Here is a 22,054-nt window from a genome sequence, read left to right on the forward strand (position 1 = left end):
ATAGATATAGGCAATTGCCAAAGGCCATATGATAACTACTATAACAATGAAGAAAACTATTTTACAATGTACAAAGAATATCACTTACCCAAGAAAGAACCACAGACCCACAATTACATGAAGACCTTCAAACCGATTTCCCCAATACTTGGACCATCAACATACCACATAAGTGATCTCTACAATGATAAATTATATGGACCCTATCATATATATCCTCCATGAAGAAATACATTGAACCAATCTACACACTATAACCGAAGATAGAAGATAAACTGTAATGTGCGCTTAACCCAGTAAACATTGTGGTAAAAAGGAAGAATTTTAAATCATACCCACACAAGCAGTGAGTTAACAAGCCAATTTCCCAGTTACCTCTGTCCCAATAGTTAAACTATAGTCATAATCACAAATTTAATGTATTTAGTTATAAGAGGTTATCATCAAGCAATCACAAACAACTATTCATTTAATGTACTCCATGGTACCTATAAGAATCATACATCTCTTATATGTCTCATGTTCATTTCATATTTCAACATTTGTTCATCACTCCATTCATTTATTATGTAAAAAATAAAAAAAATTGTTTTAACCACTTAAATTAATGTTATGTTTTTTAATGTTTGTAGAAGATAGGAGGGGATAGTAATCATTTTGCTGTTTTAGAATTATTTTATTGTTATGTTCATTCCAACTGAAATTTGTTCTAGTTAAACCTTAAAGTTTGTTAGATTTTTGTTTCAACTCAATTTCATCTCAATATTTGTTATTTGCTGTATAATGCTAAATACATTTTTCGTCATTTAGCGAAAATATGTCATTAAAAATTTAATTACATATTTTCTGAGGGGATATTGTAATGACTCAAAATTCAATGTTTATAATTATAGTCCTTATTTTATTTTCAAACTCAATCTTGTTATATTTTCAATATTTATCCATGTCCATTTTTAATATTATTAAAACCATATTGTCTCAACATATATATAATTTAAAATCAAAAATTTATTCATTGGCTTATTCAAAAATTATTATTCAAAAACAAATCCTCCAATCAGAACACCATCCATCTGGGTTCAAGATTATTAATAAAATTCAACCATGTTTTTATTTATGTGAACCCCATAACTTGATATGATTTACAACAATGAAAAGGAGAGTGCAGTTGAGCTATTCAAGAAGAGCACATAGAAACTATATTAGTTTGTTGTGAAATAAATTATGAAAATATAAAGTAAAGTATTGGCAAAATATCCAAATTAAGTTAACCGAAGAAAGAAGAATTTAAGCCTTTAAACTAAGAAGAAAATTATTATTACAGAAGATTGGTGAGAACATTCCATTTATTAACTCAGACTAACTTATAGACTCCTCAAGCATCCATTTGGACCCTATTTACCTCCATTAATTAAAATCAAAATCCTTCCTATTTAATTTATTGTTTTTGAAAGATTATTAAATTTATAATTTACCATACTCATTGAAAATTTAAATTGGAAATCTTTTGATTCGGCCAGCACGAATCCCCACCCCTGAACAATTTTTTGTAACCCTATATTAATCATTTAACTTATGTACCATTAAATGAAGAAGTTCATGCTTTAAAACCTCTGTCCTCAAATTATTATTGTTTAAGATAAGATTAGAATACAAACCATATTAAGGGTTTATTTCATAATATAAAGCTAAACATGAAATTTGCAGGAGACATAATAAAATTATTTAAAATTTTACGGACATTTACCTATTACACAAGAGAACCTTCGAATACACAAAATTCAAAATTAGAGCAAGTTGCGCTTTCGCTTCGATAAAAAAAAATCTGTCTCGGTTTATTTACAAAATATTTTCAGCGCCTTTTGACTTTCTGAAATGGGCTTGACTCAATTCAGCTTAGGCCTAACTCTCTTGTGAGATTAACTTGCAAAATAGGCTACAATAATTAATCAAGTAAAATGGCAACATGGGAGTATGTTTTATCTATGATATTACTTACTAACCTTGAGCCTAAGAAATAGGGCTTTATGAGAACACTTAGGTTTTTTTCAGTTGAATAGGCTAGGCCTAGGCATAAAATTCAAGTTAGCAAAATTATAATATCTAAAAATCTACTATTGATGAATTGAGAGGCAGTCAACAAATCTAGGCTATTAGTATCCTTGAAATTATCGTAATTATTCCCAAAAGTAAAACTTGGAAATATGTGCGTCACACCTTGCAAACTTTGACATGAAAAAGGTCCAAGACCAGAGGCCTATCTTACGCATTTTAAACAAAACAGAACCATTTTACAATTAATTAGCCTATTGGAAAACATGGCTTAGTTAGTATTCTACTTATTCCACATTGAAATATCACTTGAATCAAAGAAATATCTCTCAAAGTTACATTTTCTACAAACTTGTTCAGAACCAGACATGAATGGAATGTGACGACAAAGTTTTAACTTTTAATTTAGTTTTCCTTTAAATCAAAATTTTGAATCATAAAATGAAATGAGGAAAATATGTTAAAAAGACGAATTATTCCTCTGCCTTACCTCTAAAATCAGCAATTTGGTGCTTTCAATCCTTAACATCAAGCGAGGGCTTTCTTTCAGATGTTCTATCTTCGATAATCAAAAATGGAAAGGACCTAATTCTAGCCGGGCGTTCACTGCACCAGCCACTCACTCCATCCGAATCCAATTGGAACCTAGGCCGTCTGTTAGCCTCAAACATTATTTTTTTTCCATGACTTCTTGGCGTTGAATATTCTTACAATCAACCGAGGGTTATTATGGCCATTGTATGAGCGCTTTTCTAAAATACAATGTTGAAAGTAATTGGTTGGGTGATCAGTCCAACCTCCAATGGTGGCCCACAATCGGATTGTTACAGTTGTTTAGAGCGTTTCTCACTAAGAGCCCACTAAGCCCACTAGTAAGAGCCACTAGGAGCCCTCTTCCTTTCTTAACACATGGCCCGCCCATCTCAATCTCCTACTTCTCACCTCAGCCACAATATCTGGGTCCCTGTACAACCCTCTCAACTCCCTGTTGTGCTTAACTCTCCATTCTCCATTTTCAAAGGTTGGTCCAAAGATTTTCCTTAAAATCTTGTTTTCGAACACTATAAGTCGTTTCTCGGTTCTCTTGCTTATCACCCAATTCTCTGAGCCATATAGTAATACTGGTCTTATTATAGTTTTGTATATACGGATTTTAGTTTTCTGTGAGATTAGGCGAGAACTCAACAATTTGTGGCGTGCCGATAAACTTTTATGTGCTGCATTTAATCTTTGCTAAATTTCAGAGTCTTCTTCATCATTATTCGTCAACATTACTCCTAGGTAAGAGAAATTGTTTACTTTATAAAATTTGTGTCCTTCTATTTCTACATGATTTTCTTTATTTAATTGGGTAGCTCTTCCACATTCCATTATCTTGGTTTTGTCTTCATTGATATTTAAGGCAACTTTTTAGTGTGGTTTATAAGTTTTGAGACCATAACTTTTAGTTCTTCTTCGTTTTTGGCTACAAGTGCCACATCATCTGCAAATGCCAGGATATTTATGTTGGTTCCCATAGTAATTCTAGCTTCTAGCTTTTGTAATTCTTGTAGAGAGTCTTCCAGAGCTAGGTTGAATAGCAATGGGGACAAACTATCTCCTTGTCTCACACCAGTATTTATATCAAAATCCTCTGAGAATTCTCCATTGACTTTAACCTTGCATTTAGATCCTGATACAGTTGACTTTGATAGATTTATTAACTTTTTAGGTATTCCATACTTTTCCATTATTTTCCAGAGTTTTCTCCTAGTGACCGAGTCGTACGCTTTGGAGAAGTCAATGAAAAGGCAGAGAAAGGACTTGTTGAATTCATAATATTTGGCAATTGCCTCTTTCAGTATAAAAATTTGGTCCGTGGTTGATCTTCCTCTTGTAAAGCCGGCTTCATGGTCTCCTATGATATTTGATGTATATTCATCTAGTCTTTTTTGTAAAATCTTTGATAGTGCTTTGTAGGTGCAGTTGAGGAGGGAAATTTCTATGTAATTGGTGCATTCATTTTTGTCTCCTTTCTTGTGAATGGGAGTGATAACTGCTTCCTTCCACTCATTTGGAATCAATTCGTTGTCCCAAGAAATATCAATGATCAGTTTATGAATCTCCCTTGCCAGTTCTGTGCCTCCTGCTTTGATTACTTCCGATGGAATAGAGTCCTCCCCTGGGGCTTTATTGTTTTTTAATTCCTTGATTGAGGTTTCTACTTCTTGAATTGTTGGGTATGGTACCATTGGATCTACATTCTGGTACGCTTCCTCCTCTTCTTCATCTTGTTCTGACTGTCTTACATTCAAAAGATCTTTGAAATGTTCCTGCCATACTTGTAGTCCTTCTTTGCTCTGCACCACCAGTTGTCCTGATTTGTTTTTTTATGCCATATGGCATTGGACTGTATCCCTTCCTAAAAAATCTTATTGATCGGTAGAAGTCTCTACTGTTGTTTGCTGTCCTGTCCTGTTCAGCTTTCTCTAAGATTTGGTTTACCCATTCTCTTTTTTTCCTCCGAAGCACTTTTACTGTCTCTCTTGAGATTTTTGTATAGTTTTCTCTATCTCTGTCTTGTTTCTTATTGAGCCAGACTTCTTTTGCTTTTTTCCTTTGTAAAGCCCCGTGTACACGAGGCTAGTACTAGCAGCTAGTTGATTAGCGCTAGTAAATTCGCTTTGTGTAAACGGTCTACTAGCGTAAAAATTTACTAGCGCGCTAGCATTTTACTCGCTGCTAGTCGTTTTGAACATGTTTGATATTACTAGCGCTAATAAGTGGTGGGGGTGGTCACGTGACCACTAGCGCTAGCGAACTAGCGCGGCCCTAGCGGAGCATTTGCACTTCTGCTAGTGCTAATTGCCACTCGCCATACGCCAGTGATCACAGTATCATTTTTCTTAATCAGTGGAGTGATTAGTTCCAACAGTTCTTCAAACTTTAAAGCATTCATTCTCAAAAACTTAAAGTACTCTGGTCTCCCAACGCCAGTTCTCTTAAAAGAGTATTGGACGCACCAAGAAATTCTCGCCTCATAATCCACTTTCGAACCCACACAGATTAAGTTCATGTTAACACAACTCTTGTACACCAATTCTTAAAAATTAAAAGGAACAGAAGACATTTTGTGCTAAACTGAAATGACTATTGCGACCAATGAACACTTCACTTCTACATGACTAGCGCTAATAATAAGCGCTAATAACTAGCCACGTGTAGATGGGAATTTTCGGGCTAGTATGCCCAGCTAGTGCTAGCTGCGAATACTAGCTGCTAGTAAACTTGCTACGTGTACACGGGGCTTAACCCTCCGAGTGTCCATAGTTTAGGCCTTAATGTCCGCCTATTTTTGGCGCATTTGCAAGGTTTTATTAAAACCGATCTGAGAAGCTTAAAACAATGTTAATTCTACTGTTCTATATACCATTTTGTTTGGAAAATCATGGGCTTCAATATTATACATAAAACATAAGGAACATTTGTTTCAAAAAAAATTTTTAGGTAAAAAAAATATTTTGGAAAATTTTCAAAAAAAAAATAAGTTCGCGCTCAATGAAATTGGATAAATTATAGGCCTAAAAATATTTGAAAATAGCCACTTTGTTCTAAATTTTATGAGGATTACAAATATATAATAATATAAGGAAGTAGATTTGCAAATAAATAAGTTATGGGCAAAAAACAGATTTCAGTACATAGCGTTTAGCTAAGAATGCATAGCCTAACCATAGCTAGGAATCTGGCTGATAATTTACATCAATATCACTACCTACTTCTTCAGGATCATCAACCAGCCCTTCAAAATCACTTAAATCTTCTTATAATGCACCACGTATGTATATCACTACTTTTGATTTTTAACACTAAAACAATGATAAACGTAATAAAACACATCAGTCATCGGTCCGAGGGTAACCTAGCTATTTACAAATACGCACGTCAGCTGTCTGCTACAATTACGATCGGCTCGGAGAACATACAGCGCTGAGACAGACCTCTGGAGAAAGCTTAGAATATAACGAGAAGAACGATACCTAACTCGATCCAGTTCAATCCGATTCAGTCAGTCATAGAGCCTTCGCCGTAAACGATGTTCGCGCGTCGAGTCGCGCGTCGATTTTTCGACGAGTGACACTCGGAGGGTTAAGACATTAGCTTCACATTCTTCGTCAAACCATGGTTTTTTGTTTTCCTTTCCCTTTTCCCACAAACTTCTTTTGCACAGTCTTGCAGGGTCTCTTTGATGTTCTTCCAAACCTTGTCAATTATATTTACCTCTGAGTCTTCTTGATCAAGGCTGTTTAATGCTTGGAAACGGTTAGACAGTTTAAGTATTGTTTTTTAGCTATTTAGGGAAGCAAATAATTAGCACCTAAAAAAAACACAATGCAACTCCTCTTTAAAATTGTCTTACTATTATTTCCTATCAAAATGTCCTTAAATAAAACCGAGAGCCTTGGGTGTAAAATAATCTGATTAATGTTGCAATGTTGGATACATTTTTGAAGATTTTTGTATACAATACGGTATGCGGTTTTAATTTGGTTTCTCTCGAAACTTAATCTTTTCTCTGTTATTATAGCTAAATAGTTGATATAACCATGACATTTAACTCATGTAAAATTATACTAAAATTTCACACAAATTGATAACTTATAATTATAATTATTCTAATAGGGAGATTGTACATACGTACATTATAAAATTCAATTTCACTCATTTTGTACTACGTCGTACATTTATTGCTTGTAATTTATTTCTAATAATTATCATATTTAGCACTCGCAAAACTATTTTTTATCTAACGTGAGCCAATTTGCACTGGCAAAAAAGCTTAATAATTCATTTTTACAATGATGTAAGTAATGAAATATCACTCTTTTAAAAAATACTAGTGTACTACAAATAATACGGGTGTAGAGAGTTTGTTAGAAAATGGCAAGTATTTATCAGTGTAATTTACAAGAGTAAAACTTTATGAAACACACTTGCTGTCTACACAAGTAAAACCACTAGTAATACTAGACTAGTATTTTTTTTTTTTTTTTTTTTTTTTTAATTCATTGTTAAGCCCCTGAGCTGTGGATATTATTGTAAGAATATATTACTTACGTCAATCAGCTCATTGAGTCGTGAGTTTCACCTCAGTACATGTACTGATGAGCTGATTGACGTAAGTAATATATTCTTACAACACTAGTATTTTTACGAAACAGGGCCCTGGTTGGGTGATAAGTAACCATGACAACTTGTTGAATGTGTGGTGAAGACAACCCCAATAAAGAATAGAAGAACACAGAAAAAGAATAAGTGATGTTTTAATGTCATTGTTATCTATATTGTATTAAGTTTGGTGTGTAGTAACAAATAAAGGATTTTAAGAGTAGTTTAGCTGTTTTAAGAGTAAATATGCCTACACAACTCCATGTAATTTTTTGCTTAATCCACAATATTCCCGATATTCATCCTGTAATCCGGAATATTTCATCATCCTGCATGTTTGAAAAAAAAAACCTCATACGCTGGTAACGAGTTTCTAAAATTTGTCCCTGAATTGATAAAAAAAGAAACAAACCTATCTAAATTCAAGAAAATTCTAAAAGATTATTTAACAAATTTAGCATTATATTCTTTTGAGGAATTTTCCACCTCCCATACATAGATATAGTATTTTTATTTTAAGTATTCTGACACTATTCACTGTACCACCAATGTACATGACTTATGATGAATAAAGATGTTTGAATATGAATATATGAACATGTGTCAAGTCCTGCGAATGCCAGATTAGAGGAAGTTTACTGTATTTCAAAATATAGGATAGTCTTAAATTTTGTTGACACTGTTTGTTTTGAGGACTGTATTCGTCGATAGGTGTGATATGTAATATTAAATAGTTTTTATTGAGTTCATAAAAGATTCTAATTTTAATCTGATGTGTCTTAGACCACATTGAGGAAGAAGACCTGGTAGCAGTGCCGGAGGAGGCTGCCCAAGATGAGCCTACGGCAGCTGCTACAGAAGACCCACCCCCTGTCCCTGAGCAGCCTGTTGTTGAGGCAGCCATCCCTACCGACCCTCCCAAGGATACAATGCTACACACCCCGTCTCTCATTGACGACTATGTTTCTGAGTTTGACTCCTCTGCTCCTGTCAAGAAAGAAGAGCCCAGCTCTGTTGAGCCCCCTCCACCAACAGCTGTTGCTACACCGACTGCTACGCCTCACACTCCCAGCCTGCCTACACCCATTGAACAAGCAAACAAGCCTGTGGACGAGCTCAAGACCTTGAAAACCGAGGTAAAGTGTATTAATTTGGTAACTCTACGCGGGAGTTTTCAATTAATCTTCTTATTAATTTGTTGTTACTTTGTTCTATGAAGTCAAATATCTATTGTATTGTAAACGAAACATGACATAAAAAATTGCACCCCTAGAGAAATGGCTGTCGTACTTACAATAAGTTAAATAAGGTACCATACTTGCAATATAAAGCTTTGTAATGTAACTGACCAAAAACAACAACCATTCAAATCTCCCCTTGGCTTACATTACGCATTTCTGCAGTTATTGACTACTGAACAAAATACATTAGAAATTAAAACTAGTGATGGTACAGTGATAGTACAGCTCGTGACACCTAAGCTGGCACTTGGCCTAGCGCGGGCAGTGTAGGCGGGAGAAGGGTGGAGTTAGGGAAAAGACCGGACTGCAAACATTTCCGCTGCCTCAAGGGGTTGACTCCCCTTGTATTATGTACTTGAGCGCCTTCATATGGGTCCCGAGGACAGTTGATGCAACCCACATGACGGCACATAATCAGGGTGTCTACCAACCGGGAAAACCGGGAATTGTACTTAAATTTTTACTGGCAATGAAATGTACGGGAATTGTCCTTAAATGCCAGACAATGTCCTTAAATTTTTAATGGGCCATAATTTTATTGATCGCTAGTTGGTTAGGAGCACATAAAAGGTTTATCAGATGTTTGTTTGCATTTTCATAACTTATTACTAGAGTAATTATGCAATAAAAATCCCATTAACAATCTCAAACCCATTAATATTTTATCACGACAATCAAGTGTCAAGTCAAGTACTTCCAAGAACTGTTGACTCAGCAGCTAGCTCATAAAAGTTGCATCACTTTTATTCCATTACAACTTTTTTTTATTACTAGGGTAATTATTATTAGATCCCAAACCTATTTTATCGTGAAAATAATAGCTTTATAATGGCTGTTAAATTTCACTTCTTACTTGTACTTTCGGCTTGAAGATTCAATTTGCCGTGGCCAGTGCCTAGTGCCATAAAACTGTTTATGGTTTCATATTAAACATGTAAATAATCTACAGTCTTTATTTTGTAAGTTAACCCCTTTTTTATGGACATTTTATCTTTCAATTGACAAAACCACAAGCATTGTTGTTTCGTTGTTTGCATTAATGTTTTATCACTATGTAGGCCTGCTTGGTTTCAAATTATGTCATTGCATTTTCTGTATCTTTGTCTTATATTGTTGGCTATTCAGGTTTCAATGTTTTTTGTTTCCCATATATTTATTTATTGAGTTGTATGCTTTAAGCAATCAAAATCTTATGAACTAGAATGATGATAGTAACTTTGCTGCTATTATAACCTCATTGTTTGTTACTCAGTTTATATAGGCCCTCCTAAATAATTAGGTTTAGGCCTGGGTATTTTGATTCTTGAAAGAGCTGTAAAATATATTAAGAAAATGTAATTGAGCCTAAGATAAACAACTTATGATTGCTATGTGTGATATTAACTTTACAAATGAATACAATAATCTTACTCTGTGCTTATTGCTTATTAATAGCCGCTTACCATACCTTGATTTTGTACTAAGAATTGAGTAACAATATGCATTAAAGATTTTTTTTCAAAAGTAGTCGAGAACCTAACGTTGTGCCAGGGCGAATCATGCCAAATTAATCCGACTGGATCGGATAAGCTATTTTATGAAGTTTACGTGACGGATGGAGATATTTGTCGCTATTGCAGGAGACAATGATTGCGTTTCTCTGTTACACTATTAAGGAACGCGGCAGCGTTCCGCCCCGCCAAGTCCCCCAGCGGTACACAGCTGCTGCAGTGTATATATACATGACGTGACAAAGTGGCTTTTTTACTCGTCTATAGCTCTGAAGAAACAAAAGCTATTAAAATAATTGTTCATCCACTGGATAGGGGCAATCATTCTTGGCAAAATAAAAAAAAGAATTTAAAAAAAGGTTGTGTTTGAGCCAAGAAAAACTAGTTTGAAAATTCACAAATTTTCCGTGTTCTCCTTCTTCTCCTTAAATGTTGACGGACCTACAGCCCAAACCACTGGCTCAATTTTAATGTTTTTTATGTTGTTTGAAAGCCCTTAGCGTGTAGATGTGCCTTTTGAGGGTCACAAGTCGGTGCGTTGACCCATAAACCCTTGGCAAGCCCTCAAAGTACGATTTTGGCCCATTTAAATAACATGGGATTAAAATCAAAACAAAAGAAGGATCAGCTGCGATTAAATCTCAATTAATTTAAAATGTTAGAGAAATTCATAGGATCAGCTGAAAAATTATTTTAAAACTTTTATAAAGTATTTTTTTCAGGTATACCGAATGATTTGAGCTACTTACTATATAAAATTACTTAGAGCAGTGATATTCCCCGATACTTTCCATTGAAAAATGCAGTGTACCGATGGTACACTGGTACAGCAGCTCGTCATTTTTAACAGTTTAATACTACTTATCAAAACATATGAAACCTAGGAACTTGAAACTTAGTACTAGAACTAAGGTTAGTTTTAACATTGTTTCTTCATAATATTGCCAAAATTTATTTAACTAAATAAGGTTAGTTTTATGTTTTGATACACTAAAACAAATAAAACAATCGGGAAAATCCGTCTACGTATGTTAAACAAGCAAAAAAGTGAATGTAAAAAGTGATATGTAAATTTAGGATAAAAATGAGTTTTTCAATATTTGTTTTGCCTTATGATATTTCTAACAAACCTAATCTGTTTGATTACATTTTTACTTCTCTAATAAGGGCTCAATTTACACTAGTCTTTAGATATACGGGTTTAATTATCGGAACACTTATGTAACACCAATGCATTTTATGTGTAGTTGTGCCCTGGTCTATATATAAGAAAAAAGAGGATTTTTATTTTAACTGTTAATTTTCTACAAAAATAAATACAATCTAACAAAAAACCACTAAGTGGTAACACTTCCCCCGCCAAGTCAGCAACCCAAAAAAGACAATAAATCACCACTTTTCCGCCAAGTAAAACAATGTAATGTATGTAAGTTTGGCCACTTGGCGGCAGACTTTTGCTTGATCACTTTAAAAAATTCCATAAAATTAGTTTCATTGAGCAAGTATCTCTCCCAATAGTACATTGCTAGATGAGAGCTTATTTTACAAAATTTGACCTTATTTGTGTCACATTTCATAAAATCATAATAGTGATGGTTTTATATTTACTGATTACCTCGAAATTATTATACTTAGTTGAACTAATTAATTAGAGAAGTTGATTTGTGAAATTATCCACCAACGTAACTTTAATGAAAAAAAAACAAGCAAAAGTCTGCCGCCAAGTTGCCAAACTTACATACATTACATTGTTTTACTTGGCGGAAAAGTGGTGATTTATTGTCTTTTTTGGGTTGCTGACTTGGCGGGGGAAGTGTTACCACTTAGTGGTTTTTTGTTAGATAAAAGCTTTACCTAAAGTATAGGTAGGCCTATGTTTGTTTACTTTCAATAAATTTCTATTTTGCAATTTTTAACTCTTATCTATTATTATTTACTTTTCTCTCTGGTACAACTACAGTGAATAACAAGATTAATACAGTTTGACAAATCAGGAAAATTATTCGGTAGGCCTAATGACACCAAAAAAGGTTACGGCAAAGTGTCCTTAAATGTACGGGAATTGTCCATGAATTTTTTATCCAGAATGTAGTAGACACCCTGATAATGTTTTTGAAATAGGTACTATTAGCGATCGGCCAAGTGCCAGCTTAGATGTCACGAGCTGTACTTTACGTCAAATGTCGGTTCCACCGGTTCTTGGGAAAAGTACCGGGACCAAGAATCAATTGTGAAATGTTGGTACCGATACCTTCGGTACTAAGTTAATAGGTTATATTTTTATTTACTCATTTACAAAATTCAAATTGTCAACCATGATGATTATCATCATGGCTATTTGAAAGGGCATATTTATCATAAAATATTATTAGGGGTCTGCGGTACAGAAAATTTAAGGTCGGTACGGTTTGGTACGGTACAATATTTTGTACCTCGGTTCTCGGTACAAAATCGGTACGGTACGCGGCTACCCGTATTTTTGCGGTTTTCTTCTCAGAACTGTATCTAAACCATTATTTTTAACTTTAATACATAGACATTACTATGAAAATGGATAGTATCCTACATTCATGGTTTTCTAACAACAATTACTGTACCACATATTTTTAAAACAAAACCTTTTACTACTACGAGGATTGTGTCAAGAAAAATCACAGTTGAGATAAAGGCTTTACCTATTTTACTCTGAGATACTTTGAATAGCCATGATAAAGTAGTTTAAAAATAGGATAAGAATCGTTTTTATGAATAAACATGTTTGAAACATTTATTGACAAGATAATTTCACAAAACTGGTAAATTATTTCCAACCAACACAATTTCTAGTTTTTTATTTTTATTTTAAAAACATATAAAAGCATTCAGTAGAAGACAGTGTAGTTTTGCCAGCTGTTCACAGCAGATGACAATGAAAAACTGGAGGTTATGATGAAGTAATGGCAAAGACCATTTTTTTTATCAGCTTCAAAACTAGTTAAGTTATAAGATGGATACAATTCTTGCAAAGTTTTTTTCTGAAACTAAAATTTGGATTATCACAGAGTAAGATTTGATGTTGGGCAATTAGACTTTATAACTGTGTAAAAGGTGTGTATCCCTGAATTTATAAATTGCATTCTACACTTATTCACTGCCAAACATAATTCAGTAGAACCTTGATGAACCGAGAATTACACTAGCCTACATAACTTCATTACCCCAAGTAAAATACCAAGATAACTTTTATAATTGTATTTGAATCGTATAATCTTAGTTTGTTAAAAATGGATTGTATGTTAAACAATAATTGCAGTCCATTGTTGTTAAGCAGTATGGTCCCAAATTATTGTTTTTGATTTTGAAACATCACAGTTCATTTGACAAAATTATAGTTGAAGCAGCTCAATGTCAAGTCACTCTTGTGCAATAGTTTGTTTACATGCTTTCTCCAGACCACGGGACGGGGAGGGGAGGGTCTGATAAGCCGTCTATTGTTCACCCCCAAGAAGGTCCGACCCTCATTAGTGCCGCTCGGCTGCACTCAGTCGGGAACCCAATACCACAAATCAATCTTTTAAATGAATACAAATATTTGGTAATAATTGTTTTATTAATATTCACCTTGAAATTTCAATAAATATTTTGTTAAATTTGACAAAAATCGGCCATTTTAAATGATTATTAATACAGTACCAAATACCAATAAAGTAGTACATTCATTGGTAATTAAATAAGGTAAAAATTAACCGATTTTCGTCAAGTTTTAACCCCCTGCTGTGCGCTATGTCCGACATGGGTGATTAGTAACCATGGCAACTTGTTGAATGCGTGATGAAGGGAAACCCAAGAAATAGAAGAACAAAGAAAAAGAATAACGACTGTTATCTTTATACCCTTTTTACAATTTCCGTTATTGTTATCTTTATGTAAGATTTTATGATTTTGTTTTATAGGTTTATAAAATAATTCTTTTTAACTACGGGAATATCAATTTATAATTTATCAACGTGCTTCTCTTCTGAAACAGCAATACCGGATGCATAATAAAGGTCAATGGCCTAAAATATCACGATTGTGCAATATTGTATTTTGATGTTGAAATTAAAATCACGACAAAAGTTTGTATATATCCATGGTCGTCAATAGAAAGATAAAATATCCATAACAAATATTTAATTTATAAAATAAGATTGTAGATTAGTTTCAAGTTTAATATGTAGCCATAAACAGTTTTATGGCAGTAGGCAATGGCCAGCGGCAAATTCAATATTCACGAAAATACTGATTAAGTTAGAGATAACATTTAACAGTCATCATAAAACTATTATTATTTTATGATAAAACAGAATTGGGGAAAGTCGTAAAGAAATAAAAGTGATAAAACTCAACAGTTCTTGGAAGTACTTCAATACAACAATTATTGTCGTGATAAAATGTTAATGGAACAAACATCTGATAAGACTTTTATGTGCTCGGAACCAACTGCCGTTGACTACGATAGTAAACTGAAAGTAATTTATTATTATAATAGGCTGTACCGAACCGAATTTGTACCGTGTAAAATGCTGTACCGAACCGATGACGGTAATTAAGCTTGTACCGTACCGTACCGACTTATTCGGTGCACCGCAGACCCCTAAATATTATCAATAGTAGGCTATGAGATGATTATTTCAGATTTGGTTTGGTTAAGTTGTCGTTACTATTGTTAGCTGATAGAGTGGTGCAATCATCGACACCAAGACCTCCACCATCTTTAAGAAGAAGACAGAAGGCAAGCTTAATAAAGAAAGACTGGATCAAATAAATGATTTATTTTGACTCAACAAAATCATTACACTACTGTTAAAAATATTAAAGACAGACAAGACAAAAATGATAGACTTGACCAAAGATGTGTATTTATTTGGACTATTTACAAAAATCATAATAATTAATAAAACATATGTTAGTTCAACTGTAAGAAAGAAGGCAGGCATAGATTAGACATAGATTATTACATTCTCTCCCCCCCCCCCAAGAACTAACCATTCAAAAATTAGGTTAAGGGTGTAGCATAGAGCACAAGGGCCTAGATTTTTTAGGATTTTTTGAGAGGATAGCAGGCTTACCTGAATGGGGAAGAGTCCAAACTGGCACAGGAAACACAAAACAAAACTTACACTATATACACAAAACATTAGAATATTTCACTGTCACTGACAGCATTTTCAACTAAGGAAGAGATAGTTTTCTAGATGTCCAAAATGGTGGCCAGTGAGTTGTTGAGTCATTGTTGCCAATAGTATGAATTCAAAAAACACAGTTTCAGTTTATCTTATATGCACTATATATATATGAATAAATATGTAAGCCTGCTAGTTGGGTTGGATGTTGAAGTGGAGTGGGTTAGATGAAGGTATTATCTCAGGTTTAGGTTTGGGGGTTGTCTAGACTTAGTAAACCATTGATAAGACAATTCCCATCTTCTCAGTTGTGACTGGTTACATTGAGGGGGCAGTGATTTGACTATTTTGGTTGTAAAGCAGTCATTGAAACTAGGGTTGTTGTGGCTCTGGGCATGTTGTACAACTGGTTTGTCTTTGTATCCAGTAGATACATCTTGTCTATGGCCATTCATCCTGGTTCTGAGGCTATTGGTGGATAGGCCTACATACTGTGCATCACATTTATTACATTGTAGTTGGTAGATAATGTTCTTCGTTTCACAAGTGTTGAAGCCTCGGATGTTGTAGTTTTCTTTGGTTGTGGAACTGGAAAATGTTTGGCTGGGTTGATTTATTTCACATGTTTTACATCTCTTGTTATCACAGGGATATGAACCGTTAGGGCGTGCGTTGTTTGGGTTGTTGTGGGCCGGGCTTCAAAAATTAGTTTCTTTTTCCTTTTCATTAGTTTTTTCTTTGGAGCAATAGTAATTTTTGGCCGAGGCTTGCGAAGCCTAAATTTGGCACTCACCAGTTCTTTAGTGATTTTCACTTTGAGCATACGTTTTCTTCTTTGATGTTTGATTTCTTTGAATATTTCAGAATATTTCTTATTCCTCTGGTTATCACTGCTGGACTTGTTGTGGTACTGTGAGATGTCAAAGCTCTCGTGGCTGACTGAATCGTCCACTAGTGACATTCTCCTCACAGACTCGTCTCTGGATATTTTCATAGGTGACAAGTTGGGACTGTCCTCCACGCTGTCTCTTAGCACCTCCGCCATCTGCTCTTCAAGACACCATTGTGGCATCGTAGGTTCCTGTGAGCGACTACAGTTGTGTTTAAACAAGACCATCAGACATGGGAACTTGCAGCCACACTGAGCACACTTGTTTGTTTGATTGTCATCGTTATTCTTGTGCTCCTTCCAGCACACACGTTTCTTCTTGTGTCTGTAGAAGGAGGTATTGTCAAACTGCACATCACATCCACCACAAATTTTCAACTCTGAATCGTTCTCCGTTTTCTTCATTTCCCATAGAGGTTTGGCTTTAAGTTTTTTGTCTTCTGTTTTCACATTCTTCCTTTTGCCAGTTACCGCGAAGATCTTGTTCTTGATTTTGACACTGGATTCCAGCATGGCTTCCTTCAAGACTTCAAGTACTTTGGAATTTTCTATCAGCTCATCGTCAACTAGACCTATCTCATTTTCTTTATCAGGCTCTTCCGTTTTCTCTCCAACTACTTAGACTGTCTGGACACTGGTGAGAATGTCAGAATGTTTCTCAGAGTCTTGAATCATATTCTTAGCCTCCAGGGGTTGGCATTCCTTCTCTAACGCTTTTTCTTTTATTGGATCCCTGTTTAAATGTGCTTTTTTGATTTTCATATCTTTGTTTTGAGTCCTTTCCTCTTGGGAGATGTTTTCTGCACCGTAGTTGATTCTTGAATGATAGTTGATTCCGTAGTTGAATGATTCTTCTGCTGTTTTGTACAATTAATCATATTTAAAACATGTCAGAGCAAAGTTGTCATCGATACGTCCTCCACTGTATCCTGGACATTTTCCATGCAACGACCAGCCTAAGTAACTCCAGGATAAAACTGGCGAGTTAGGAGGCCCTTCCACAACTTTCCTTGTCAGTATTAGGTTGCAATTATCTTGACCAATCAAGATGGTAGGTTTGGCATGAGATGTTGGTAGAGGTTGGTCGATTGAATTTTAATGAGACCATGTCTCACGAAGCTTTACTGAATCGATCGACTGTTGGGGTAAATCTAAGGGAAATTGAGTTCTTACATTAGTCAATGTGAAAACTTTGTCTTCATAGAGCCCTTTTATTTTAAGTTCAACTCGTCTGGACGTTGGGTCAAAATGTTTAGTTGCATTTGACCAACAAGTGGTAAGGGGTTCAATGCTACCACTGACGCCTAATTTATTGGCTGTAGTTGAATCTAGTAGAGATATGGTTGAACCGTCATCTAAAAGTGCATATGTGTCGATCTGACAGCTTGGACCATAATGTCACTGGACATACTCTTAGTAAAACACGGTTATTTACCGAGTGATTGCTTATAAATTCTTCTTTTGATTTACCTTCCTGCCTGAAAGTGTTCTGTACTCTGTCCCAGCTGATCTCTTGGGCATTTTTAGTGGCACTGTGAGTATGCAGAAGGCGATGGTGGGATAGTTTGCACCCATTGATTCCACAAGGTTTCTTTAAATTGCAAAATTTGATGTGGTGACGACGGAAGCAAAAGAAACACAGTTTTTTATCAATTATCATCTTCCACCTCTGCAAGACTTCTGCTTTTCTAAAAAGCTTACATTTATCGGTTTCATGACCCTCCGAGCAAAACATGCAAACGTTTTCATTGGGCGAATTAGTAAAAACTGGTTTAGGGTCACATCTCTTCCGCGTTGTCTCCTTGGGTGGACGAAAATAAATACTCATAATGGAACACTGATTTTCAAGCCAGTTACAGAATACTTTCAGGTCAGTAGGTTTTTCTAAATGCATGCTATTTACATGTTCAGCCCACCTGTACTTTAGAGTATATGGGAGCTTACTTAAAAGTTCATTCAGCAAGAGAGGATTTATTAAGTACATTTCCAAATCCAACGACTCTGCGGTAGAGGTCAGGTTTAAAAGAGTTGTTGAAAACTCAATAAGGCTGACAGCGTCATCCTCCTTGACTGGTTGGAGCATGCGCGCCTTTTTCAACATTGACTCTACTATAAACTCTGGACGTCCAAAACGCATTTGTAAAGTTTTCATTACTGTACTCAAATTTTTTCCTGATATAAATAGAGGTTTTACCATTTTAAAGGCATCTCCCTCCAGACAATTTCTTATTCTGTCAAGGTTTTCATCGTCATTAAAAAGGTGTTTAGTCTTATTGTAACAGGAATAGAACATGGGCCACTCGTCTGGTTCCCCGCTGAAGGATGGAAGACGCTGTCAGCAAGAGACAGGTTGGTTGGGGTTAGATAAATTGATAGCTTTTGAAAAGGAGTCTGCTAGTTTATCAATAGCCGTGGACACGATGGCTGATGATGTCAAAGGAACTGACGGTTCCTCATTCAGCCACCTATTGACTTTGACATTAGAGTCCTCCTCAACAGTAGCAATATTGAAGCTTACCTTGTCAGGGTCTTCATTATCTTCCAATTCCAAATGACGACTGCCCAAGACTGAGGCGGACTGACTACTTCCCAAGACCGAAGCAGACTCAAGTACGGTCCTTACTCTCAGCAGACGCTTCTGTCGTTCTAGTTCTTTTGCTTCAGCTTGACGTTGTCGTTCCATTTCCCTCTCCTCTCTTCGCCTCTGTTGTTCCTGCATTTGACGCTCCATATCTTGTCTCTGTCGCTCCATATCTTGTCTCTGTCGCTCCATCTCTTGTCTCTGTCGCTCCATCTCCTTTTCTTCAAATTCTTTCAGCCGTTGCATCTCCCTTTCTTCATGTATTTTCTCAAGCCTGTTTATTTCTTCTATTTCTTCTAGTTGCAGTTGAACTAACCGGCGCTTGCTGGAAGTTGAAGATGTGGTTTTTGACTTAGAAGGGGGTTTTGGAGGTTGACCATCTCTTTCTATGGGTTCCTCATTCTTGTCATTTACAATTTCAGGGGAATATCTATTTGGAGGATGTTTCTCTCTCCCTGACTTTCGTATGGACATATTTCTTGACATAATTTATTAGTCGGGTTTCGGCACCAATGTTAAAAATATTAAAGACAGACAAGACAAAAATGATAGACTTGACCAAAGATGTGTATTTATTTGGACTATTTACAAAAATCTTAATAATTAATAAAACATATGTTAGTTCAACTGTAAGAAAGAAGGCAGGCATAGATTAGACATAGATTATTACAACTACCTTAAAACCACCCTTTCCTTATCTGATGTTGATTAGTAGTAACATTAATAATAGTTACAAGTCACAAGATTATTTTATTTTATTCATAGAGTTCTTTATTTGACTTTGTTTTGTACGAACTATGGAAATGCAGAAGCAACAAATACATAAACAGCAGAACAGCACAGCACTGAATGTACGACTCAAACCGCAAACTCAGTCAAGTTCACTCTAACTGAGTTTAACTGTTTGACTCAGTCCAGTCCAGTCAGTGGCTGAATTATTGATATTTTTATTTCCAATGGTTAAATGTTGGATTAAGTTACTAATGATTTCGACGAATCATATTGCATTCGATCTGTAACCACCGTGACAAATGGCAACACTGCACATTGTGCAAGACTGCTATTTCAACTTAACGGGTGGAATGTATTTTTTTTTTATAGATGAGACTACAGTACATGGCTACATGACAAACAGCTAAGCCTTCATTCAGCAAACCAAAAAGGGCTTTTATTTGTTATTGTTTGTATGTATAGTGATTCATACTTAATTTTGCTTTTGTCTTTCTCTTTCTCGAATGAGGTGAGAAAGTTTAAAATGTACCGCGCATCACTATTGGGATTCCCCGAACACCAGTGACAGACAATAAACCCATGTCAATGGACTACAGCAATAGGGGTCCAGAACCTTCTACAGTCCTACGCCGGTCTGAAAACAGCTTTATCTTGGTGTACTTGAACTCTCTACTCTAGAAGGTTCTTTGGCAAACCTATACAAGGGACCATCTTCCGACAAACGCCAGTATAGTAAGTCTGAGTCTGGTCTCTCGAGTTGAGTCAGAGATCAGTGAAGCGACCGCACGCCGATGTGAGTGACCAGTGTTAGTGACAGTGACAGTAAAAGTGTAGTGAGTGTTGTGGCAGAAATAGTAATAAATCCTGTAAAGGTTAGCTGTAAGTAAAAGCATTGTAAATTAGAATATCACGGCTTTAGGTAGGCTTAGTTAGGTTATTGTAATTACTGTTTTTAAAGAATATAGTGTTAATAAATAGTAGTGATGGTCGGATCCGGATTTCGGAGTACCACCTCCGCCGGATCCGAGCTGGAACCGGCTCGGATAAAAAAAATTGCCCCGCAACAATACTATTTATGCCAATATCTCCAATTTATTGATTACTCTCAGTGAAGTAAAGCAATCACAAAATTTTTTCTTTACAATTACAGTCTAGTTACTACGATTAAGGTTAGTTATACTTAGGTACATTACAATATAAACAGTATTTTGTATGTATAAAATGTTAAAACTATTCTGTATTACTCTATTCCAGGTTGGTGAAGCGGATGCACTGGTAACCCTAGCGTCTGCAGCCTTGGGTTGTGACCAGGCGACCAATGGTATCAAGCAAGTTGAGGTAAGATGTCATAGTGATAACATCAAATGATTCCATACAAGTTTTGTCTTGATTTTTAAACAACATTCTTTACTCATATTTGGGTTAAAATTAGGGGTCTCAATCCCTTTTGATACCTAGAAATCCCGGGATTGGTGTCTTTTAATCCCTGGATTAACGGGATTGCAAAACCTATGTTTGTATTAACCTTTTTTGTGAATTTTAGGACTTTTACTTACAAAAAATAAATAAAAATACTTCCAATAGCACTTGAAACACATATACTGTTTACTTAAATTACGATAAGTTTATTAAAGTGTAAGTTTTTTTGAGTTTTCCTTTTGACAATTAACGCAAACAACGCAATCGATGTGGCAAACATAACATGGCAATCGGTAATTGAAGTATTATTTTCCTAATAATATTGAAGGCCTACAGATTAACCTATAAGCACACCATTATTATTTTATTATTAAGATTGATTAAATTTATAGGGTATATAAGTTTTCTAGTTTTCTTCGTATTTGGTTTTTAGTGCGGTGATTAAATTTTTTATGATAATAACTACATTTTTCGTACACACGCTACAAGCAGATGGTTTGTTGTTTGTTCCTTAAATTGTTTTATTGCTGTCAGTCAACATGACAATTTTACGCAGCAACTGGTGATTCTTCCCATATTATCTTTTTTTCTTTTAATTTTGATTTATATTATTCTTAGTAGTCAAATTTCTAGCTTTGCATCTTGGCAAGTTTAGTGCTGAGTGAAGCAGCATGACGTGTAGGCTACGTCCGAGTGCGGTTGCTCGTGTTTTTAGCGAATTTCCCTATAGGGAAGTAGCTATTACCGTAGGTCTCATGGTAAGACCTAGGACCCAGGACTGGTTTACTTTTTCATTTTGATGTCTCCAGAGCCCAAAAACACCATTCGTTCTAATTTTTATATATGAAAATATGTATGTGTCCGTGAACAACTTGAGTAATTCTTGTTGGATTTTGATTAAATTTGGTTTAAAGGTGTAAGGATAAACTTGAATGAGTTCGCGAACCAGATGATTGGACCATGGGAACGGGGTTTTACGGAGGGTTTTATGGGGTAAAAATTGGGTTTTCTCATTTTTGACCCTCAAAACAAAAAATTTCCCAATTTATCTCTAAGCCTTTTTTAAAGACCTTAAAAAATAATTTAGTATATCATAGTGTTTTTGTACAGTTATTGGTAACGGAGAAAATTCAAAAAATTGTAAATTTAAAATTCCCATGTTATTATTATGGAGTGTATTGTAAAACGTTTTAGTTTGCTTGTTTATGGATATATTTTGACCAAACTTGGCAAATTGATTTATTTTATACTAAGCTATTAATTAATACTTTACTAAAAACCACACGTTATTAGTTTCCTTGTAATAGCAAACCTAGGTACTCGTTAAACCTTATGTTATTTAAATATATTTAATTGAA

The 22,054-nt window shown here is 35.1% G+C and overlaps 1 protein-coding gene across 1 annotated transcript in view; it reads left to right on the forward strand.

Annotated features, from left to right (window-relative positions):
- The window catches only part of LOC128983003 (host cell factor 1-like), a 112,585-nt gene that overhangs the window by 49,351 nt on the left and 41,180 nt on the right, over positions 1-22,054 (forward strand). Inside the window, exons 6-7 of the mRNA XM_054402121.1 lie at positions 7,984-8,336; positions 20,532-20,615. Coding sequence (XP_054258096.1) covers positions 7,984-8,336; positions 20,532-20,615 — 437 coding nt within the window. The remainder of the gene's footprint in view (positions 1-7,983; positions 8,337-20,531; positions 20,616-22,054) is intronic.

Source organism: Macrosteles quadrilineatus, unplaced genomic scaffold (assembly GCF_028750875.1).
Source record: "Macrosteles quadrilineatus isolate MER2022 unplaced genomic scaffold, UCM_ALF_1.0 Scaffold_1__1_contigs__length_201487025, whole genome shotgun sequence".
Lineage (NCBI taxonomy): Eukaryota > Metazoa > Arthropoda > Insecta > Hemiptera > Cicadellidae > Macrosteles > Macrosteles quadrilineatus.